Source organism: Melampsora larici-populina, assembly GCF_000204055.1.
Source record: "Melampsora larici-populina 98AG31 unplaced genomic scaffold MELLAscaffold_40, whole genome shotgun sequence".
NCBI classification, from domain to species: domain Eukaryota; kingdom Fungi; phylum Basidiomycota; class Pucciniomycetes; order Pucciniales; family Melampsoraceae; genus Melampsora; species Melampsora laricis-populina.
The window spans coordinates 784,110-807,885 of NW_006768804.1; the positions used below are offsets into that span (position 1 = coordinate 784,110).

Here is a 23,776-nt window from a genome sequence, read left to right on the forward strand (position 1 = left end):
TCTTAGTATATTTAGATTCGCTGATTCCTTGGCCAGCTCTTCAAGAACTAACTCTCTCAAGTCTCAGGCCTGGCAACTACTCGTTTTGTAAGCCTTCGCTCCTCAGTTGATCGAAAATCCATATCTGACTCTGTCTTTGCTATCATAGCTGCGCTCATGAGCAATCAGTTTGCACGGCTTGATTTGTGAGTATGATTCCGGGTTCGAATCATGGCTTTCATGATACTGAGACCGTTATACTTTAGAATTTTCCATTCACCGAAGAAGAAACTTTGATTAGTGAACCAATTCGAGTTCGACTTCATCAGCCTGCGCTTGCCGAAGAAATACGACAAGAACAACAAATCACTGCAACCGCTTTAATTTCTCTTATTGGCAACTCTATCGACGAATCTTTAAATCTTTCAACTCTCGATCTCGAACCGAATCCTCCTACCTATGCAAAAGCCCTTCTCACTCGAAATTCAGTTAATTGGAAGAATGCTACTTTTGAAGAATTCGACTCTTTCGCAGCCAATCATGTTTCTGAGATAGTTGATGAAATACCCGATGATCAAAAACCAATCACCACTCGCTTCGTCTATACAAGAAAGTTTGACGAAAACGGATTTCTCACAAAATTCAAGGCTAGATGTGTCGCTCGAGGTTTTCTCCAAGAAGAAGGCAAGGACTTTGAAGAAACTTTCTCCCCTACCGGACGCTTGGCCACTCTCCGTGCTGTTTTTGGTCAAGCTGCTACAGAGGATCTCGAAATCCATCAAGCCGATTTTATCACCGCATTCCTCAATTCTGAACTTGGTGATGGCGAAACGGTTTATATTAACATACCTGATGGTTTTGTTGATTGGGTCAAACAACTCTCCCTGGATTCACCTTTTAGATCCTGGTTGCCTGCGCTTTTATCTCGCTGTGGCTGGCTCTGGCTCAAACTTCTCCGATCCCTTTATGGCTTAAAACAAGCATCTCGTAGTTGGCATCTAACGATCAAAGCCTGGTATTTAAGACATGGATTCATTGTTAGTAATGCAGATGCTTGCTTATTTGTCTTTTGTGGTAAGAATGGTGAAAGGATTTTAATTTATATATGGGTGGATGATATTGTTGTTGTTGGTAAGAATGTTGGCTGGGTACTTGATGCTTTGAAAAAGGACTTTCGACTTAAAGATTTGGGACCGGTGAAAAATATGTTAGGTATGCAAATTGAAAGGAATCGTGAATCAAGGACTCTTTCTATCTGTCAATCAAAATATATCAATGAATTACTTAGAATTTATGGCATGGAAGACTGCAAGTCATTGGGAACTCCTCTTCAATCAAACTTGCCTATCTTACCCGGCACGGAAGAAGAGGTTATGGCATTCAAGTCCAGCGGTCTCAATCATCGACGTGCTATTGGTTCTCTCAACTATCTTTCCCAATGTACTAGACCCGACCTTGCTCACCCTGTCAGCTTACTATCCCAATTTCTCGACAAACCAACCATGGAGCATTGGGGTCACTTTAAACGTGTTCTTCGGTATTTGCGTGGGACTAGTACCCTTTGTCTTACTTACGGTGTGCAACCTGTCAATGAAACACTTCTCAAAATCCAACCTGACACTGCTGGTCCTCCCGTCGCTTTCTCTGATTCTAATTGGGCTGGGTGCACTTTAACTCGGCGTTCTACTTCTGGATACACATTTATTTTCAATACTGTCGCTCTTTCCTCTAGTGAAGCCGAATATAAAGGTTTCCTTGATGCAGGACAAGAAGGCATGTGGATTTGGCGGAGGGTCTCCCCCTGGAAATCCAAATAATGCGATTGGCAAAAGATTGCATTTTGGCCACGTATACGTATTCGAAGGATTTACATTTCGGCATCGTATACGTATTCGAAGGATAACGTATGGCAGAATTTCGGATGTGAAGTTTGTCATCAATCATCTTGACTCACTCTTCATATCCCTCCACGTCTATTTTTGATTCCCCTTGTTTCTTGTCTTTTTGAACTGACTAGGTAATGTACTTTGTATTATTCACCATTTGTCTTTTTCTAGTGGTCTCTTTCAAAGTTAGCAAAGCTATCAACCGATGCTAGAGACATAGATCATGGTACATACGGCAATAATGCTACCGTCGCCAATCATGGAAACTCTGGCGGATCTAGAACGGCGATCCCCATCAAGAAACCCTTACCAGCGATCGATCTCAAGCCAATTCCACCTCCCAATACGAAATCCCCAAACTCCGAGGGTCTGCTCCTTCGACTAGTCGGGCCAAGGGTATCAACAGGGGTAGCCCTATGGCTGCTTCTCATAGCTCTTCCAGTATTACATCTACCGTCTAGCGCTCTTCAGCTTATGACCATTGGGGGGAAGAAAGACTTTGGAGTCCGAACGTTTATAGTCAGACTCAGCCCTAAAAAACTCACTGCAGCTCCCACTACACTTTTTCTCCATGCTCTGTAATCAAAGTGGGACCCTCAAGGAATCTCCTGGGCCTATCGGTAGAGATGGAAGATATTGTACGTTCCACTGCTTCTTCATTTTTTCTATCACTAAGTTCTTTCTTCTCCCTAGTCTTCGACTGCTCAGCGTCCATCCAAGACAATCGCACGCGAGCCAAATGGACTCAAGAAAAGTACCCCCGACCCAAGCGCTACTCTAAACCATTCCCTCTTTCCCAGTCCATTTTGTATGGTCATGAGGAATCATCGAGCAATATCACCTTGGCTCGGCCTCATCATTTCGGATCCCTTGAAGTAATCGGTCTGATCAATTGATTCGTTTCAAGACATTGGTAATATGTTGAAGTCTGAGTTGTATGTTTGTTACCTGTTTCTTGTTGTGTGAGTTTTGAAAGCAATACTGACTGTGGCTGTTTGGCATGCCTCCTTAGACCATCAGTCACTGGATCTGAGTTAACCCTAGGAACTGTTCCCACAAGCACATTGGATCTGGTGCGTGATTGTTTTGTACTCTGACTGGTCATTGATCATTTGCCTTCCTCCTCCCTACAATGTACACTGATCTCACTCCGTCTCCCTGTAATAGTCGAAAGAAATCGAGTCCGCAGAATTTTTCCTGCATATGACAAGACTGATCGTTCCAATGATTTGAATGTCTGGAGATTATGTACTTCCAGAGCGGTAAGTCATGCTTTTTTTGTTGTTTTGCTAGATTTTCAACCCGTGACTCATAACAAGTAGTCAAGACCTTTAACTAATTTTTGACGTTTTTTTGGACTTAAAATTCACATCACTTGAAATCACCTCTACCTCCGCTATATAATCCTTCATTTCCACCACTTCTTTGTTTGTTTTTCTTCATCTCACTTGTTCATCAAGTTACAAATAACTATATCATAATCACCATAATCTTACTTTACCTTCTTCCATTCAAACTAATCTTGACCCGTTCAAATCACCAATAGCTATCTAACATGTTCTCTTCAACTGCCGCTCTTTCCGCTTTCCTGCTCTTACCTGCCCTCTTTGGTCAAAATACTGGGACCGACTCTTCTACCACTAGTAACACTACCACTACTCCCAGCACTACATCGGGCACTACTTCTTCCACTGCTCATGGAAATGGAACCCCTTTTACGGTCCCAACTGTGACTGGTACGACTTGTGGTACAGCTCAACAAAACTTCAATCGGTGTGTGGTGAGTTGGATGACACTTTCTACTTCTGTTTCTTTCCTTTTTCACTTCAAGAAGCTTGCTGATCGTCCACTTCTTTTTTTCCCATATTTGCTCAATAGGCGAGGGTCGGCAAGGATATCTCGGCTTGCCCTCCTACCGATAACATTTGTCTTTGCGAGTAAGTGCGTTTCTTGTGACATGTGTCTCACGAATCTCCACGCTGATGTTAATCACTTTTACTCTTCTTATCAGACTGACGCTTACATCGCCGCTTGCTACAATGCTTGCCCTGATTTACAAGACTGTGCTGCCTACAAGGATCAATCGTTACAGCACTGGGCCACAGCCAAGATCTCACCCCCTTCGACTTACAATCAAACTTCACCAGTAGTCAACACCACTACCGCTACCACTACCACCACCCCGGCTACCACTACTCCTAGTCCTACTAACACTACAACATCTCCAGTTACCACTGCTAGCGCCTTTGCTCGTGCCTCAGATGCTTCAAGCTTTGGATTCTCATAGGCTTTGTTTGGTTTCACTACCAGTCTTTGCTCCATTCTTTTTGTTTAAGAGACGAATCTGTCATCATTCTTTTTTTGGAGGGCTAGTTTATTGTCCTCGGAAGAATTGCTTCCTTTCTGTTTTTTGCAATTTTTTCTTCATTCATTCTATCTTTATCAGCTCAAATCTGATCAATGCGATTCGGATTGGGCCTTTTTTTTAGTCGTTGTTTTTTTGTATTTTTGTGGTTCTTTTTTGCAATATGGAAATCCTGCAATTCGTTTTAGATTGATGCTATTTTATGTTCCTTAGTATGCCCCTTGTGGACTTTATTTATGAATCATCTAGAACCTCGCTCGTTGATTTTCATTTTTCTTCACAACGTTTGTTCGCGAGCGGTGTGGATAAGCCAATCTCAGGTATTCTACCGTTTGCTTTAAGTTTGATCAGACATTTTGACAATCCAGGGCCAGAAAGCGAGCCACCCTGTTGTTCTGGTAACAAAAAAAGACAGCCAACATATCTTGGCGGATTGCCCTTAAACAAGACCCCAATGACAACAACTCATGAAGAAAGAAATATGAAGAAGTGGTCAACACGGTATTGCTCACACCTTTGGTTTGGGAATTTTTTGTTCTTGACACAACAGAACATTCATAATTGTCTTTGGCGCCGGGGTTTAAACACTCAAGGCAGAAAAATTGGTCACAATTCAGGGAACAGGACAAAAGACAAGTGTGAGTAATTAAATCAACAATGAAAATTCAATATATATAGGAACAACCTATATCAAAGACTCAAAGCTCCCCAACAGGAAAGAGCAGGTGTGACCCTCCTTTGAGAACAAGACTGACAATCAACATTGATCCTGTAGCAAGGAGTTAATGATGAATCTCTATGATGTTAATGGGTTTATGGAATCCATCTTTGAGGGAGGTGAGTCTCAGCCAAAAACGTAGTGCAAAGTGATGTTTTATATTTAAACGCATTGCCGAAGTAAGAATAAAGATGAACAAATTGGAATAAAAGTTTTTGACAAGATTAAGTTGAATGATGATACAATGGGGGGGGCCTTACACATTGCTTGAGCTAAAACAAGACATCTTTGACGCTTTGGAGCCCCGGAACCATATTCACTTCGAGATAGGCCGTTTATGCTTCAATTCTACTGGCGAAAAAAGGGGCCTGTGACAAGACTGGTGATGGTGACGACAGTGCCTTTGCAAAGCATGATTGATCATTGACCGCGCTGTGGTTGGCTGTAGGCAGAGGCGACATCATTCATTGAGCTTCGAGAGTAAACATGTGATGCAAGAGTTGACTGACCTGCATTGTGATCTGACATGACCACGTCGCCGACAGTTGCGACATCTGACTCTACGATGCAGGTGTCTAGCGATGGCCTCGTCTTCCAAGAGGGCGCTTACAACCCAATGGCTATCGACTGGAACTTGAGGGTGCATTCTAACAGCCTGCTCGAAGCGGTGAGTGTTGATTTCAAAAGTTTCGGGCGTTCCCAGAATCAGCAACGCCGCGAATACATCATCCCCTATGCTCATCCCATGCCTTTGAAGATCACGTCGTTGATTCCACATGCGTGCAACATATGTGTCAACAGTGTCGGACGTTGAGCTGTATCGACACAAGAGAAGGTCTTCTAACTGGTTCAGCCGATTGGCGAATGGTATACCCGCAAATAATTGAGTAAGATGGGCGTAACGTAGTGAGGGATGTGGTGAGACACTATGGATGATCATGCGTAGGTATGGGTCCGTGGAGTAATGTAAGAGCTGGTTGACACCATCGGCCAGATCCTGTTGCCAGAGCGGCCACGAAGGAAGCACCCCTGGGCTGAGGTACACGCTTGCGCCTTCTACAAGCGCCAGGGATTCTTGCATAGAGCTGTCCCAGCTATCAAAGTTGGAGCCGTCCGCAAGCAACGGAACAACACTTTGGGCCATCTCTACAAAGTTGGTTTGAAACACGCCAGAGGCGTTGGTGGTCGCGTTCGGTTGAGTGTGATTCTGACCACCAAGTGTAAAATGGCCATCCATATTGCGAGTGTAGCAAGGAGGTGATGATTCCACTAATGATCGGTATGCCTGACAGTCTGTGTGTGTTTTCGTGCGAGCTAAAAATATTACTTTCCCAAAAGAGACAAATGTCAATTTGGGTATGTAATTAGATCAGGTTGAAGTAATCGTGGAATAAGAACCAACTGATGATAACGGGATCACAATGTGACAAGGAAATTGATTGTACCTCCTTGCGTTTTGAGGTGGGACTGTCTGTTCAAGGGAATTCGAGAGTCGTCTTGCAGGAGAGTGAGGAGGGTGGTTTGAGATATTTTTCATGGGTAAGGGAATCCTGCCTTTGACAAAGAAGGGTCACATTGTCTTTATATCCACGCCTCTGTGCACATATATTATGGAGCAATACCGCTAATTGACATCAGTCCTTACCGCGTTGACGCGGCAATGTGCTCCAGGCCATACATGATCTGGACCAAACTAGCCTTGTCCAATCTTGTTCAATCATCATGGCCTATCATGCCCACTATCCTCACCACCTGAGGTGCGGTGGAAAATTACTTGGATCATAACCCGGGGCACCGTCGCGTTCCCCACGACTCACGAGCATGATACAATTTGTTGCCTGTTGCACACACAAAATGAGCAACACCTTTTCGTGTGCACCTTGGTCTTTCCTGCCTCTAGAGTTGCCCGCGTCATGCGACCCTATCTCATCTTAGTGTTGTGGAGAACGGATTATAACCTGGGGCACCGCGGCGTTCTCCACGATAGAATGCTGTTGAGACCTGGAGACTTGTTTTAACGCCTGTTGCCACCCACAAAATGTCCAACACGTTTTCGTGTGCACCTTGGCCTTCTCTACCTCCAGGGTTGCGCGCGTCATGCATGATAAGCTTTGGTGTCCTACGGCTTCTGATGGAAGCATTCAACAACCGCACAATGATATATAATCAATGACTCTGTGATTGTCACATGGACTTTTTATGCGCTTTCCCTTTCAACACCCAAAAATCACCTTCATCTCCTTTACTAAGAATACAAAGTACCCATCAACTTGTCATGTCACTTTCAAAACCCATACCTGCGGCCAATAAATTTTACCACAATGCAAAGTTGCTTGGCCAATTCTATAAGATCAAATTTACTTGTGAAACTTGTGTTGACTTTTGTAAAGAGATCAGAACTTCCTTATCTCAACTCGCGCGCGCAGGAGTTGATCTCCCGGACAACTTTGTTTTCTTTATGGTTACCGCCAAGCTTCCCGAAGAAATGGCAATGAGGGTCGAGAAGTCATTGAACAGTGATCTCGACGTAGACCTTGTCTTACATCAAATCCAGCAAGATGCAAGTCAACAAATTGACGCTGCTAGTTCCAATGATCCTTCAGTTGGTTCATCTTCTAATGTGATCACCGCCTCGCCTGATGTGTCGAACAGTAAGTTTTCATGCATTTTGATATATTGGTCTTTAATTTTCCTTGTTTTGATTGTGAAAAATTAATTGTTTATTTCAAAATTGTGGTGTTTCACATAGCAATTGAACAAATACTCTTGGACAGCACAGGCATCAACTTTGAAATTTGGCAAGACGCCATGCAGAAGAAGCTTGAAGACCTTTTTCTATGGAACACCACCACAAGACCCCGTGTACACATCAAAGCTTGTGATTCAGCCTGGTTCACGATGCTCGAAACAAAATCTTATGATGTTATAATGGAAAGTTTAGATGAAAGATCCGCAGCAATCGCCAAAGCTTACAGTGATCTCAGCTTCAAAACGGGATCTGGCTTATGGCAGTACCTTCAGGATAGATTTTCCACGACAACTTTCGACAGAAAGAGAAAATTCAGTGCGTTATGATAGCACACCCTGAATTCAAGCAATCAATGATATACTTGATTCAAGACACCAAACTGTTGATTTGTTGTGATCTTTCATCACGAATGTTGTATGTTGCAGGTTGGAGTGATGATCATGTTCTCAACTCTTTATCTCACGTTTTTTTTCTTTGTCTTCGTTATGTGAAATTTGCTCTTCTTGTATTATGTACTATTGCATAATTCATTTTGTCGTTTCAATATGATGTTATGTTTCATCGATCCTGTCCCCTTTGTCGCTGGTCCTCATTGTTTGAAATGTTTTAAAATAGTAATGGATCCATAACACCATTAGGGATAACAGTGGAAGTGTCAAACAAAAATATAACAGATCATATGAGACCTTACGCGAATTCAAAGTGGGATGCGGAATTACAAAATGCCAGCAAAACTCCAGTCGTTCGTGCAAGTTCGATTGAACCCTGTCATAGAATGCAAGTTTCTCTCCTGGTCTGCTAATAAAGTGGACAATGTTGGAAATCCCGAGGTGATGAAAATGAAATATGAGGTACGACGATATGAATGGCTTTGCTTCATGCCACGACGAGGTTTCTTCAGAGAGTGAAGGGTATCACTTCTACCGATCATTTACCAATTCAATTCAAATAAAATCGAAAACGAAGGCAGTGAGAAGGTGGCTTGAGAAGCTTTTGTTCAATGTTTGGAAGTGGTATTTATAGTCACTCGACTAAAATTGAAATCTCATACTTCAGTCATGCTTACCATTGTCTGATTCATGAGAGTATTCAACACAAAAATTTACTGGTTGGTTCCACGGGTTTTCTCAGTCTTTGGAGACAATTAGGCAATATACATTCATCTGCTGAAGGCAAAAATGCATTGCAAGGAAGCATCGCGTGAATGTTTGATCAAGTGATAAATTTGCGGGGATTATTCTAAATGGTTGCGCTTGCTGTCTGCTCGAATTAAGAGGAAAATACGAAAATCCTGAAACGAAGGGTATAGGGCTTTAACAAGCAGGCTGGCATTGTAATTAATCTCACACATGGGACGAACAGAACTGGACAGCCTTTTTTACCCTGGCTGACAACTGCCTACACTGGTGTGAGACGGTAGGAAACGATTATGTGAAACGGTAGGAAACAATGATGTGAGACGGTAGGAAACAATGATGTGAGACGGCAGGAAACAATGATGTGAGACGGTAGGAAAAGATATGTGAGACGGTGGGAAACAATTATGTGAGACAATAGGAAACAATGATGTGAGACGGTAGGAAACAATTATGTGAGACAATAGGAAACAATGATGTGAGACGGTAGGAAACAATGGTGCGAGACGGTAGGAAAAGATATGTGAGACGATAGGAAACAATTATGTGAGACAATAGGAAACAATCAGGTGAGATGGTACTGATGATGGTTAATGGAAGTAGACAGAGGCTGCATCTAACCACAACACTAGCATGGGGCGGCTGGAAATGATTGAATAGATTTGAACCAATGGGAGACTCGTGACTCGGGGGGAAATGGTTTGAAATTGGGATAAAAAGATGCGTCCAGCGGCACATGGCGCTCACCCAGATTCGGCCCAGAAATAGTCAACACCTGCAACGGGATCATCAGGCGTTCGCTCACGATGTTGGATATATATTTCGTAGATCTGTAACAAGACTGGTTTGCTGGTTTGCGTGGGTATCAATAGATTTGGCTCTTGCTGCTGCAAGGTGAATCGGAGATGATCGACTCCAAGTGTGATGTGGTGAGGTGCTCTGCAGGCTGATAAAGTTGAGGAATAAGGTGGGGGTGGATCTTCTTCATGCTCGTCGCCAAACACTTTCTGACGGAACATCCTTTCTCGAGCAGCCCGGCGTGGGGGGATTGGGAGACCAGGGCAGAAATGATTCAAAAGATCGGCAAGCACATCCGTAGTAATCCAGCGTGCCGATGGGTCAAATTCACGACTTTGATAGTACTCCCAAGTATACCCCGCATAGTCACTGGTTTGCGCTGCCGCTTCTCTGGGTGGGCTGAAGATGAAAGGTTCCAGAAGCGGCTTGACGTTGGAGTTGTATGCAGAAATCCAGAGGTCTTTGTTAATATAGCCCCGTCTGACAGGTTTGGCGTGTGGGGCAAAGAGCATAACCATCTCTGTGATATTGGGAATGGTGGTGCGAGAAGTTTTCAGATTAAGATTGGGGACAAGGAACTTTTCACGCATAGTTGGAGATAAACCGTTGATTTTGAGTTGGATTGCATGGTCAAAACCAGGAGCGGGGAGCGGAGTAGCGTCAGGGGCTGTGGGAGGTACTGAATAATTGATTGGGTGTGTCGGCGTTGATGTTGTTTGTGCTGTGTTTGGGGTAAGAGACTCCAAGTTTCTCATCGCCTGTTGAATCCGCAAAAGCATATCAAGTTGTTCCGGGGATAACTGGGCCAGAGCTTCGAGAGGTGAAAGCTGAGCTACAGCAGCAGGTATACTAGAACCGCCAATCAAAGGCTTGATTTCGGATGTGTCGCTCATGGAGGCGTCATCAAGAGAGCATTCGATGTCGTCGGCGGCCATTGGCTCTCTAGATGTCGAAGGGGCGTGCGGCATGTTGAGACGGTGAGTTACCTTTTGGACAGGTAGAGAGTAAGTTTGTGACAAAGCAGGACTGATACAATAAGTCTTGTCTAGAAAAACTTACTTCGAGAGATGGACAACAACAGTAATGGGGATAAGGAACAGGAGCAGTGAGTGGCGAATGAAAAGGGGTCTTTGGCCGATTTCTTTGGAAGCGATGTGTCTGAGGGGGTCTGAAGGATGTTCCAACTCCATGAGGAGCTATATATACCATTCGCATCTGCTGCATACAGTTGAGATTTAATCCAACTGCACCATGTTCTTGGACGCACTGGAAAATGACACATTCTTGCCAGGGTCACCAAATCTGCTCATACCTGGCGATCAAAACCAATGGGGAAGTCAGTAGTCAAAATCAGCTTCGTCTGTTGCTGATACATCCGATTCAGGGTGCGCATCCGTAGTGTTTGATTTGGCATTGGGTGTTACACATTCCGGTCGTCTTTTGGTGGTGGTCATTGCTTTGAACACGGGTTGCAGTTTGAAGCGGTTGGATCATTATTGAAGACTGGCCGATTTATGAGAATTGAAAGTAAAATGTGATGAGGTAGGATGTGCAACGCGCTGTGATCAGCTCTTCCTTCGACAACTCAAAGGGTAATATCTTCCTCAAACGAGGGTCCGAAGGTAGAACTCTTCCTTCCTTCTGCACGAGGAAGGGTAATTAAATATCATGAAAGAACAGTTGTGATCATGAAAGGTCACTCGACCATTCAAGAAGCTTCATCACCCTACACATCGCCTCATCGAGAGCAAGTCAGTGCTACGCGATCGTATCTGAATGCCACCTGCGCCGGTATCCGTAAGTTTTGTTTCATGTAACCGCAAAGTCAACTAATCCAGATCTATCTTTTTTGGGAAAGTATGGATGAGGATCGTAAGTCTTCTGTTTCACAACAAAACTTTAGGGCATTTCGCTGTAATCGTGACCATACCCAATCCTCACATGGAAACAATGCATGTTTCCTCCTGTTGATTGGTGATGACTTTTACTTTGATCATAGCAGAAGTATAATGATGCGATCAATCTGTATGCCCTTGCCTTCCTTCAATGCTTTGAAGGGAATTTCAATGTTTCAATGAAACATCATCCTTCATTGAAGGGTAAAACTAAATCACATTTAAGTAGCAGTGATCATGATCAATGAAACATTTCAACGTTGGGGCCGAGGTCTCGCTGAAAGGTACCGAGCCCGTCCCGTCTGGGTACAAGGCTAACCCAATTGGGGCAATGCTTATAAAGTGGCCTGTATTTTTGAATAATCTGAAAGACGGATGCTCCCCAAATTGGCGCTCTCATCGCTCAACATCCCCTTCTCGACCACTCCTACGAATTCAACCCATCACTCGTCTTGCCTCCCAGCTGCACTGATCCGGTGTTTTCACTTCAAACAAACCGATTCGACGCTTCAAGTTTCAACTGATCATGTCGGTGTTGAGTGTCCCACGTGTTGTGGCTTCCCGCTACGAACACCAGGGGCATTCGTCCCGCTACAGATCGACTTTCGACCAACCTAGCCAAACCGAAGCAATGTTCTATTGCTGTTCTGCTCAAGAAATACCAATGACATCAATGTGTGAACTCGTCCAATAGGCTCGTCTACAATCCTGAGCTAACGCTTCGCTCAGCTTCCTCGCCAAACGACCTCTACGGCTGAATGAATCCAATGCTAACTTTTGCTTGCTTTGTAGGACAATGTACACCACTCTACCGTGACCATTGGACCTACTCCCGACTTTGCTCCTCTAACCAATGGTCGTAAGATGAGCAAATCGTTGAGTAATGTGATTAGTCCCATGGATGTTCTCGATGGCAATATGGTACAGTGCCCCAGATCCTCACTTTTAATCCTTGCTACGATCAATCAGCTGACTCCGAATTTTCTTCTTTGTCTGTCTGGAAACCTGCGATTGGCTTTCATTCAAATGATCACGTACTTTTTGACCAACAGTGACTTCTAATGGCTTGCAATCTCCGTATATCTTGAACGTCTATCGTTTTGCTCTGGGTCCAATCTTACCACATCTCGCTGAGGAGATATCATTGTACCCAGAGACTAACAACAAGGATTCTTTCGAAGGCTTCAGTATCTTTTGCGAGCAGTCGCCTGCCTTGGTAAGCTGCCATTCTACTTTAAGCTCGAGACCGTTACCAAGCTTGGCTGATGTTCAATGAGTTCTTCACCTGCCCTTTGGTGAACGCCCGCTTGTGATTATGACAGCAGGAAAGCTGGCGAAATCCTCTCGTGCACGAGCAAATGACTAGACTGTTATCTTTGCGAACTACACTACAAGTCGAGCTTGAAGTGCTTAGGAAGGAGAAGTAAGACGGTCTTCATTTGACCACTCTACGTTTGCATAGGTTGAACTGTCGACTTATGCAAAGATTCTATCTGTAGGAAAATCACGGTTGCGTCCGAAGTCAAGGCCGTGTTTGATTTGTCTCGCTGCGAAGCTTCTAAAACTCCAGTTATGTCTGACCTCATAGAACATAGTGCGTAATTCTTGACCTTGTGAGAGTTCTTTTATAGTCTCCAACTCTAACTAGACATCACGGATTGGATCAGAAGTTGAAGATCATAATGCGCTTAAGAAACGTTCGATCAGACGATTTGGTTCTCTTGATTTCGGTCGTCAACTCGAATCACGATGTAAGTAAATCTAAAAACTCATGCGTTTTACATAGACTAACATGATTAACTTTTTGATTTTAGCCAATGAGGATGAAGAAGATGATTCAGAAGACGGAGAAGATGATGAAGATTGTGATGATGAGTCTGATGACGGAAACAGTACCGATACTTCATCTACTTCTAATAACTAAACTCTAAATACTACAGCTCCTACTTACACAGTACCCACACCCAAGAAAGTCCCTTCCTGGAACGCTACTGAATCGACCAAGAAAGATACTACTCCTTCTTATACTGCTCCAGAGAAGAAAGAGCCCAAAGTTGATGTTTCGGCTGGGGTTTTTGTTTTGACTGGTTTCTCTGGTGGGATTTCTATTGGAGCTTCAACTTATAGTGGAAAAGCCACTTTGTTAGTTACATTTTTTCTCTTCTTCACCCGTCTTGATAGTTTATTAATCTGATTGTTTGAATTTCTTTCTTCAAAATATTTAGCTTTTCTCAAGGAGGTGTTGCAGGTGCTTGTGGTACTGTTCGTCAAGACTCTGATCATGTAGTTGCAATTGATTCTTCAATGTATGAAGGTGGTAATTTTTGTGACAAAACAATTGCAGTCACTCGAGTTTCAGTAAGTAATTTCTTATAATTCTATTTTTGGAATACTTTACTTATCTATAATATCGTCTGTTTTTTATCTTAGACTGGAAAGTCTATTCATTGTACTGGGGTAAGTTGTTCATCTTTTTTACTATGATTTGATGGATATGATGCTAATTGATTTGGGTTTTGTTTTTTGTTTTTGGTTGGGAATAGGCTGATGAATGTCCTGGATGTCCTAGTGTACAAAGTCTCGATCTTTCTATTGGTGCTTTTAATGCAAGCCAGAAAAATTGATCAAGGGATCTCAATTACCCGTTTTGAATTACCGTTCAACATTTGGTGTGGATCTTGCGAAGCTCATATTGGAATGGGAGTAAGGCAAATAATCAATCCGTCCTCACATGAATCTTATACTTGGTCGTTGACGGACCCTCAGCCATCTTTTGTTGGACAGGTATAATGCAGAGAAGAAAAAAGTTGGAATGTATTATAGTACTCCGATTTTTAGCTTTCGTTGTAAAGGTCATTTGTGTGGAAATTGTGAGTCAGAATAACGATTAAAAACTTTCCGTGATTTGACGCCCAAAAGCTTTTGGAGAAACTCGACGTTGAACCAACACCATTTCATATTACATTCAGGGTTCGAGATCCAGACAGATCCACAAGTCACTTGTCTGTCTACATAGCACATAGTTTCGAAGTGTTCCTCTATATATCATGAAGAAATCTCAAAAATGCGACTTTTCAGAAAAACGAGTCTTATACGTAGACATTGATGTTCATCACGGAGACGGTGTTGAAGAAGCTTTCTATACCACAGATCGAGTAATGACCTGCAGTTTTCATAAGTATGGTGAATTTTTCCCTGGTACAGGTGAATTAAGAGTGAGTCAAACGAATCTTTTTCTTACAACGTAGATGAATGTTATATTTCACAATTTGAAATGATTTTTATGATTTTGAAACTCTTTTCGGTGTTTTTTTTCCCTTAGGATATTGGTAGTGGTAAAGGAAAACGTTATGCTGTTAATTTTCCTTTAAGAGATGGAATTACTGATGAAGCTTATAAAAATATCTTCGAACCTGTAAGTGCAAAAATTTGGATTTCTTTCGCTGATGTTGGATTACTTCGTACTGATCTTGTTGTTTGTTGAATTTTATAGGTGATTATGAAGATCATGGAAACTTATCAACCTTCAGCCATCGTTTTACAATGTGGAGGAGACTCCCTGGCAGGCGATCGGTTAGGAAGTTTTAATGTCTCTCTAAAAGGTGAACAAACATTCAAGTTTCTTTTAAGAAAAGTGTTGCATAATGCTAAGAGAATCATTCTGTGACCTAGGACATGCAAACTGTGTTCAGTTCATCAAATCATTAGGGCTTCCGTTACTTTTACTCGGTGGTGGTGGATATACTATCCGAAATGTGTCAAGGACTTGGGCCTTTGAGACTGGATTGGCTGCTGGTCAAGAACTGTGTCGAGGTAAGCTCATTCTACTACCAACCTTTCACATATGATCCCGACTTTAGGAAAGAAAAGGATGCCTTTCAAAGGCTAACTTTCTGTTTGTTGACTGCTTGGTAATCCAGAAATTCCCATGAATGAATATTATGAATATTTCGGTCCGACTTATCATCTAGATGTTCCTGCCTCAAATATGGAAGATATGAATGTTAATAGATATCTTGAAAAAGTCAAGGTTCAAATTTTTGAGAATTTAAGACATACTATACCTGTACCATCACTTGAAATGCAACGTTAGTTTCTTTTTTTCGATCAGTCTTTGTCACTTTTTGACTTGACTTGAAATTGATAACCTTTTCGTCTTGGGATTAGCAATGCCTCGATTACCTCATGATGATATGGAAGTTGATGAGGACTTAGATGATCCCAATGAAAGGAAACCACGTGGGTGATTGTTTTGATTCTTTGAATAAACTACTGATATTATCACACATCGTATCTTGTTAACTAACACTGAATTTCACATCTCTAGAGCGGTTATTGGATGCCTTGGTACAAGGTGATGATGAATTTTCTGCCAGTGAGGATGAAGGAGAAGGTGGTAGAAAGAATGTTCAAACATATAAAACCCAAAAAAATTGGGCCGAGAGAGAAGGCAGATGAAAAAATGGAAATTGATGAAGTCGAACCGCGTACTCAATTCCAAAGAACACAAGAGAACGTCACACCTTCAAATCCTTCAAAGCCCGAACCAAATAAACAACCTGACTCAAGACCTTCAAAGATAACTGTCTCAGTAGCTCCTGAAATCGAGATGGCAGAAGGGGAACCGTCTACCTCTACATTTCAAATCAAATCATCGACTCCTTCTATTGTAGTCCCATCTGAAAAAACCTCTGAACCAACCAGTCAAACACTTTCGAATGTGATCATGTCCGATTCGGATGTTATTGCATTACAACAAATCTTGGATTCCGCTGGTTCTGATATGTCATTCGATGCTAGTCTTCCACCTGTTCAAGCTACTCTGCCACCCGTGCAGGCTACTCTTCCACCTGTGCAAGCTACTCTTCCACCTGTGCAAGCTACTCTCCCACCTGTTCAAGCTGCTCAGCCACCCGTTCAAGCTACTCTTCCACCTGTGCAAGCTACTCTGCCACCTGTTCAAGCCCAGTCACCTGCTCAAGCTACTCGTCCACCAGTTCAACCTCAGCCACTCATCCACCAGTTCAAGCTACACTTCCACCCGTTCAAGCTATCCATCCACCAATTCAACCTCAGCAACCCGTGCAAGCCGTGCAAGCTACTCGTCCACCCGTGCAAGCTACTCACCCACCTGTGCAAGCTACTCACCCACCTGTGCAAGCTACCCACCCACCCGTGCAAGCTACTCACCCACCTGTTCAAGCCAATACATCCGCTCAAACTCAGCCATCCGTGCAACAGCCACCCGTGCAAGCTCCTCGTCCAATTGTCCATCCAGCTCCAGTCGATGTCATACAAACTGCTAGCACGAAGATTCCCGAAGTGCGTCATCCTGATGATGGACGAGTGAAAATTCAACAAACCGCAGCTACCGCCTCTGCCATCGTATATCCCAATCTTCCAGTCACACCAGCTGAAACTGATAAACCAAGCCGACAAAGTGAAACACGGGTTCCTGCTCCGATAGCTGCGGAATCGATTGTATCATCCAATCAAGTATCAGAGCCGCCGAAGCCATCACCCATCGTCAATCCTATTGATGCTAGCGCAGGTCCACAACCTTTGATTCAACAGACAATCGCCGATCCCAACTTACAAGTGCTACCTGAACGTCAGATCCTTCCGACAACTATCGAACCATCGATAACACCCAAGGTGATCCAACCAACAATAGCAGTAGAAGTAATCCCACCACTACCTATAAATTCTCAACAGGCGAAAGCGCTTCCTACTTCTTTACCGGCTACAAATGTGATGACCTCTAATCTCACTCCAGCACCTGTTGTTGTCACTCAGCCAAACGCGGGCAGCTCACAATCTATTGCTTCCATCCAGTAACCTGTTGCTTCTGATGAGGTCGTAGATCCTCGACCTGCCCCTATCATGTCAGGTATGGTCTCCTCACTATCAGCAAATCTACCAACAACACCAACACCTCCAGTCATTCAATCTTCTTCAAACCCGATCACTTTAAACCCAACTCCCTCCAACCCGATCACATCTGATAAAAATGGATCAGATTGGAAAGATTCTATCAATCCAAGTTTAGTTGTTGTTCATACTCCAGCTCTCATTAATGAGACGATGACGAAAGTGGAAGCTGAAGCGAGTCTCACAACACCTCAAGTAATTTTAAATGAAATTCAACCACCATCAAATGTATCCTCAAAAGCTTTAAGTGTGATGGAAGAAATGGAATTAGCAATTGAACAACAACGTAAAACGCAAACAGATCCAAATCCAACTAATCTTAATACACCTACAACAATTCAACAAAATCCTGAACAAATCACACAAAATGTTATTTCCGGTAGTAGTAGTAGTAATACTTCAAATCAGTATGTACAACTTGATCGATCTGAATCATCATCTAATCCAATTACCAATCCTAGAATAGATGAAACAAAAACATCTGATGTTGTGATGAGTGCTATAATCGAAATGGATCCACAATTAAATTCGAAACTTGAATCAAATCCTAATCCAACTCATCCTTCTCAGCCAACTAATTCGTTTACGAATCTTCAAAGTTCTACAACTACATGTGGTGATACTACTACTACTAATACTGTTGAGCAACCCATCAATTCTATACAAAATCATCAAACTGGCGAAATTCCAATGATGGACGATGTGGAAAAGTCTAGTGCTAGTACTACGGGAATTATTTGTGAAGCTATTGATCCTGCTATTCAAGGAAGTTTAAGTAAAAACTCTGGGAATGATCAATAAGATTGATTTTTTGAAATGATTAAATGAAAAAAGCAAGATCAAGAAAGGGAAAAATCAACGGTTTTTTGTTTGATTGGTTCAAAGTTTAGGACTTTTATATGATTTTATTTAATATAATCTTTTGTTTTGTTTTAAGAATTGTTTTTGATCGATTGAAGTGTATATAATTTTTGATGTGATTGTGATGTGATGTGATATAGATAGTAAGAATGTCTTGTAAAATTGAGAATTTATGAAACAAAAGGATTTCTTTGGATTAGGTCATTATTTTGGTATACAATGGGTATCACTAACAAGTAAAGTGAAGTGGTTTGATGATTGAAAAGCAGAACTGACAGCAAAATCGAGAAGTGACGAATCTCTTCGTAGTCGGTATTCCTTACCATCAAATCTCGGACTAGACGAAGCAGATCAACCACTTTGGTTGGAAGAAGCTGAAAAAGCAAAGACTCTGATTCGTGAGGGGCAAGCAAACACAGCAGCAAAGCGACTCAGACTGGAAGCTGAAACAGGTCTTCCATTAAATAATAAACGAGCTCCAACAATTTCAACTCCATTGGCTAGTTTACAAGACCGATTGACTGCCAATACTCGAAGAACTCTCGACCCTTTTTTATCTTCTTTCTCTTCTCGATCTATTGCAACCTCTCGTCTTCGCTCTTGGCTTGGTTCATCTCACATTGTCGTCCGGCCTACACTCTCTAAATCATCATCTAGTTCTATTCTCAAAGCGCCGACCCCTCAAAAACCCAAGCTTGAACAAAAGTGAAGCAAACCTATCAAGATACTCACAGAGTACGATAGTGATTGAAATTATCATGTCCATTTCTATCTGTTTTGCTTGCTCTTGGACATATCTCATGTAAACGTTTTCAACAAGCTCGTATTACGCACATGCATTTATTCAGACAAGTGTGAGGTATTTGTAATACTTCATATAAGAAGGTAGGATGCATTGTACGAGGCAATGCGTCACAAAGAGATAGCTAGAAGATATCCTTAAAAGTCAGTAAATCAGTCTACAAGTATCAAAAGGAGAAAGCGAAGTTTACATTAAAGAAGCTTGACAATTCCGATTGCTAATCATGAAACCTTAAAGGACTTTAAATCTTTCCCCGACCATCTTACATATTAGCTTGACTTAGAAGCAGTTCCCTCCATAGATTGACTAGCCACAACAGATCCCATACCTTGAAGTGACATTGGGACAAAGATGACCTGAAGGGCGATAGTTCAAAGTTTAGATTTGAGTTAGTTAATCTTAAATCAGTTTTATCGAGTTATGCGAAATATGGTTGCCTTTGAATCACTCTGCTTGGCCATAATCTGGTTCGCTTCAAGCTGACAAATTTGAATAGCTGCAGGTGAAGATAAGCTGAAAGAGTGAAATGCCAGCTTCAGCTTTCTCTTCCTGCAGACTTCAACTCATAGGTTACTTACATTTCTGCAGCTTGTCGCATCAGATGAGCAGCATCTACTTCAGCTCGCGCAGCGATAACTTTGGCTTCACCCAATCGTTTCTGTTCAGCTGCACTTGACAATGCTTCTTGTAATTCACGTGAAAATGATATCCTGGATCAAGATCGATTCCGCCTGTTATCAGTGTAATGTGAGGTATTTAGTCAAGAATCCTATAAAGCGGTTCTAGATATCACAGAAACTAACTTGAATTCCCCATTTTTCTCTATGACAGAGATGATAAGCCCAAGGGAAGAAAATAAGTTGAGTGACGAAACAAATCCGTGGTATTGGAATTTAATTATAATTAAAGAAATAAAATGACGAACGAGATATTCTCTAAGATCTCAGCTATCTCAATTGCAAGACTTTCTCTTTCAAAAACAACAGATTGTAGATTACGACCACCTACCACGGAACAAAGTGTAGTCTGAGCCATTTTGGTTAAGGCTTGTTTGACATCATTGATAGCAAATGCAGCTTTGTCTGAGTTTGCATATACCGATTGAGGGTTCGTGACGATCTTGATTTTGCTACGAATAGAAAGTTCAAGAATTCGATGAACTGAAGAAAGATAAACTAACAAGGATTTGTCTGTAGGATGAAAAATATATGAAAAAGATTGGCTGCTGTGACAATTTAGCCATCTACAGGGTGTCAAGACCAGAAATTTCGATCCAGACTTACAATATGCACTTTCAACATGCCAATACACGACACTGTCAATATCCACATTCACTGTGTATTTGGTGACAGCTGTTTGCCTGAAAAGGAGGGATCAATAGGATCAGTTTTCCGCTATAGAGCTTGACGTTTCTGATCATGCTCACCCGCCAATGGCTGCCACTTGAATCTTAACATCTACATTTCTCAATCTTTCGCTAAAAGGGTTTACTTTGATTAATCCAGGATCAACCTGAGATCGGTTCCATTCGAAAGAGAGAACGCAAGTGAATCAGCAAGTCAACAGGCTGGAAATGGGGTTGAGATCTTCTATCTGTACATTGCTAGATGACTCACCGATTTATAGAACTTTCCAAACTTAGTGACGAGTCTTTGTACTGGGAGAGTGGGTTGTTTGTCAAGATGGATAATTGATAGGTGATGATGCATTTCTACAACGGGAACAAGATTTTGTACACTAGATTTGAAGAAAACATAGCAAAGCATACAGTTTGAAAGAAGACAGTATTGATTCAATCCCTTCACAGTGACAAGAAAAAAAGGTAGTATGTTGATTATTTCAGTTTCGATCCAAGCTGATGAGGCCTATTGTTTCGACAATGCATTCCGGATCACACTCCCCAGGCTTGTATCTTATGTATCCGCAATGAGCAATAAGTTGTGCTGCCTCAATTATTATAGGAGTTCGAGCCCTGTAGTAGCAAAGGTGACCATGTAGCTCTGGCAATTTCAGTCTCTTGAAGGGATTTCCTTTTGCAGTAGGTACCTCAGTGAAGATGTCAAGATGAAGGTACTCGGTGGTTATCACCTCGCGGTCAGTAGGCCTCCTAGTATGTTTGAATATCCCGAGAATTTCTCCAAATCTTTGGACCCTACCTTCAGGTGTGTCAACCCACAGGGTGACTACTGCGTCTTTGGGGTACACGGCAAGACTTGAAAACTTGATTCCATCAATATGCAATGAAGTTTTGACCTCAACCTGTGAGCTGACGGGACGAGAACCGCCGCGGTGGATGGTATCAAGGGTTGCCCACTCCAAAGATGATACCCAGCGGATTTTGTGGATGTTCTGCCATCTGTGGTGATTGAGAGTGTCGACTAAAAGTGTATGGATTGAAATATTGAGCTCTTCAAGTCGATCTGATGAGTGGGCATCCCTGGGAACAAAAACAGGGGGGTCATAGAGAGCCCGAAGCTGCGGCAAGAAAGGTTTGAGTTGTTGAGGGATTTCATTAGACTCCAAAAGGGCTCGCAAATTACCACCTTGACAAAAGCCATTTAGAAACGTGACCTCTAGTTCACCTGGAGCATTACAAATCTTTCATCAGTTCATCTTCATGTTCAATTTGTAAGGAGACCATGGCACGAACCCAACCGATTATTGTTGCACCCCTTGAGTATGGTACCCATCAGTCTCTCAAAGGGGAAACTCCACCAAGCCCGCACCGGCCCAGATCTCTCAAGGCATTCAGCTAGATGAAAAGCCATGTGGTGGTTCGGACGCAGTTCCACATGTTCGAAAAGTATGACCACTCCTTGAAGATACTGTTGAAGATGTGATGTGTAATTCTTAATTCGATCCTTGGTCATAATCCGCTTCAGTGCTAAATTGACCAAGCTAACCAAGTGCCCAAAGTTTTTTGACAGCGACTCTTTCACTTGGTCGCCATTCCCCCAAAGCGGTATTAATATCAAAACCAACTGAATGGTAAACAAAGTACGCCACTCATCTGCCTTCAGACTGCCAAATGAGACTTTGCCTAGTTTTGAAATCCCTTGCTTGATCCAAGAAGGTAGTTGAATTCGAGGAAGCATGTGGTTCACATGATTGAGTACAGCTGAGTCGAAGGTTATTTTGTCCAGTGCTGGTGGGATCCATTGGCCAGCCCAACCACCGTCCAATGGTTTTTCGGGTGGTTCAAAATCCTCATCATCCGTTGAAGAGCTTGATCCGAACAGCAAGTCCAAAAATCCAACCTGTGACCCATCTTGGTCTATGTCTTGTTGGTCTTCCCAATTCCAAGATGCTGGCAGAAACGGTGTGTTCCATATTCTCGTGGCGTCAGCTTGAAGGTCTTCGACCTCGGTGCGAGGAATTTTGGGAGGAGTCTTATGTTCTTCTTCGTCGTCTGGATCGTCAATGTCCTCCATTGCCCAAGCGTGTCGACAGTGCCAGTGAAATAGGCCGAGTAGTAAATTATGCATGGAGTCGACTACGTGATACTGAATGATATCCCAGTAGGGGAGCTCAATCAGGACACAATACCTGAGGCCATGCTCCTTCATGATCTTTGCCCGTAAGGTTGGATCCTTTGTGTCGCGGGCTACCATGGACCACTTTCGGTGTTCCTCCAATGATCGGCGTGGCCAACTTTCAGGGTTGAAGTTTGATTTTTCATCCGATCTCAGGAAACAAATGGAGCACATGATTTTTGAAGTGACCCCAGGAAAACCCAATGTTCGGCGTAATGCAATGAGATCCGCAACAAAAGTAAGTAACGCTGCTCGAATCACTCTACCTTGAGGGTACCGGTGAGTTCGAGACAGATGCAACCCATCTCTCCATAGAGTCAAAAGTTGGTGGACGAGAGGCCTGAGCATTGAATTGACTTGTTCAGTCTTGGGCTCACTAGGTCCAGGGGCGATTCCAGCGACAAAGATATTTTCAGGTAAATTTCGTATCTTCCAAGGCAGTGTTAAACAAACAAGTATGTAAAACGTGATAGATGCATGTTTCCCCGATTGCTTGTTCCCATAGGGATTGATGCCGTCTGTGAACATCCCAAAGGTCAGATGACCACTAGAAGCTGTGAACTGCTTGCCATCCGGGCCCTTAAGCTCCTTCCAAATTCGGGACTCTTGAATGTCGGTGACTGGGAGACTGCTGTCATACGGTTTTTGTGATTGGACGAGTGTTGCATCCATGTGATCTTCAATGTCTGGGCGACTAAGAAGCCTGCCAATCCAATCCTCGAGGTCTTGAAAAGCGTATGTTCTGATTGGAGTAGACACTGAGCGGCCTTTCAACAGAATCTCACCGCATAAATCTACTTTTTTGGCGAAATCATTGAGGTTCTCAGATCCTGAAGTATCTTCCCCATCTGACCCTTCATCAGATGTGCTGACTGCAACGGTCCCAAGATGGCTAGATCCTCCGTGTTGGGTACAAGTCGGTGGAGTCTGATCAATTTGGTATAAGGTGAAGCATCTAGGGCAACAAGTCATATTTGCAATCCTTGGGTTGACGTTGAGCCAATGCGTGGCAGTTCGGATATCTTTGGGAATCTTTGAGACGGCCAGTCGGATAGATGTTGATAGGCTACCATCCAAAGCCAACAGCAAGAATGACACCATTGATTGAAGTAGCCATGAAATA

The 23,776-nt window shown here is 42.8% G+C and overlaps 8 protein-coding genes across 8 annotated transcripts; 5 read left to right on the forward strand and 3 right to left on the reverse strand.

Annotated features, from left to right (window-relative positions):
• Positions 1-3,420: 3,420 nt before the first annotated feature.
• Positions 3,421-4,152, forward strand: MELLADRAFT_53368 (uncharacterized protein; the record flags this gene model as incomplete). Its single annotated transcript, XM_007413985.1, has 3 exons — positions 3,421-3,638; positions 3,744-3,810; positions 3,877-4,152. 3 exons carry the CDS (start codon positions 3,421-3,423, stop codon positions 4,150-4,152), a joined length of 561 nt encoding a protein of 186 aa, XP_007414047.1.
• A 1,216-nt stretch (positions 4,153-5,368) lies between these two features.
• MELLADRAFT_66221 (uncharacterized protein) lies at positions 5,369-6,185 on the reverse strand (the record flags this gene model as incomplete). The annotated part of the gene is made up of 2 exons (XM_007414007.1): positions 5,369-5,457; positions 5,513-6,185. 2 exons carry the CDS (start codon positions 6,183-6,185, stop codon positions 5,369-5,371), a joined length of 762 nt encoding a protein of 253 aa, XP_007414069.1.
• Positions 6,186-7,223: 1,038 nt separating this feature from the next.
• MELLADRAFT_109998 (uncharacterized protein) lies at positions 7,224-8,499 on the forward strand (the record flags this gene model as incomplete). Its single annotated transcript, XM_007413986.1, has 3 exons — positions 7,224-7,599; positions 7,698-8,012; positions 8,336-8,499. The coding sequence occupies 3 exons, from the start codon at positions 7,224-7,226 to the stop codon at positions 8,497-8,499; spliced, it is 855 nt and encodes a 284-aa protein (XP_007414048.1).
• Positions 8,500-9,576: 1,077 nt separating this feature from the next.
• Positions 9,577-10,855, reverse strand: MELLADRAFT_91234 (uncharacterized protein; the record flags this gene model as incomplete). Its single annotated transcript, XM_007414006.1, has 2 exons — positions 9,577-10,617; positions 10,691-10,855. The coding sequence occupies 2 exons, from the start codon at positions 10,853-10,855 to the stop codon at positions 9,577-9,579; spliced, it is 1,206 nt and encodes a 401-aa protein (XP_007414068.1).
• Positions 10,856-12,884: 2,029 nt separating this feature from the next.
• On the forward strand, positions 12,885-14,150 carry MELLADRAFT_66224 (uncharacterized protein; the record flags this gene model as incomplete). The annotated part of the gene is made up of 8 exons (XM_007413987.1): positions 12,885-12,949; positions 13,026-13,120; positions 13,194-13,277; positions 13,341-13,418; positions 13,467-13,668; positions 13,752-13,884; positions 13,957-13,983; positions 14,070-14,150. 8 exons carry the CDS (start codon positions 12,885-12,887, stop codon positions 14,148-14,150), a joined length of 765 nt encoding a protein of 254 aa, XP_007414049.1.
• A 423-nt stretch (positions 14,151-14,573) lies between these two features.
• Positions 14,574-15,984, forward strand: MELLADRAFT_38453 (uncharacterized protein; the record flags this gene model as incomplete). Its single annotated transcript, XM_007413988.1, has 7 exons — positions 14,574-14,741; positions 14,849-14,941; positions 15,020-15,128; positions 15,199-15,339; positions 15,447-15,614; positions 15,694-15,765; positions 15,854-15,984. 7 exons carry the CDS (start codon positions 14,574-14,576, stop codon positions 15,982-15,984), a joined length of 882 nt encoding a protein of 293 aa, XP_007414050.1.
• Positions 15,985-18,537: 2,553 nt separating this feature from the next.
• Positions 18,538-19,027, forward strand: MELLADRAFT_110003 (uncharacterized protein; the record flags this gene model as incomplete). Its single annotated transcript, XM_007413989.1, has 2 exons — positions 18,538-18,554; positions 18,628-19,027. 2 exons carry the CDS (start codon positions 18,538-18,540, stop codon positions 19,025-19,027), a joined length of 417 nt encoding a protein of 138 aa, XP_007414051.1.
• Positions 19,028-19,564: 537 nt separating this feature from the next.
• Positions 19,565-20,829, reverse strand: MELLADRAFT_91236 (uncharacterized protein; the record flags this gene model as incomplete). Its single annotated transcript, XM_007414005.1, has 8 exons — positions 19,565-19,592; positions 19,699-19,804; positions 19,924-19,940; positions 20,046-20,249; positions 20,301-20,310; positions 20,404-20,480; positions 20,547-20,632; positions 20,737-20,829. The coding sequence occupies 8 exons, from the start codon at positions 20,827-20,829 to the stop codon at positions 19,565-19,567; spliced, it is 621 nt and encodes a 206-aa protein (XP_007414067.1).
• Positions 20,830-23,776: the final 2,947 nt, after the last annotated feature.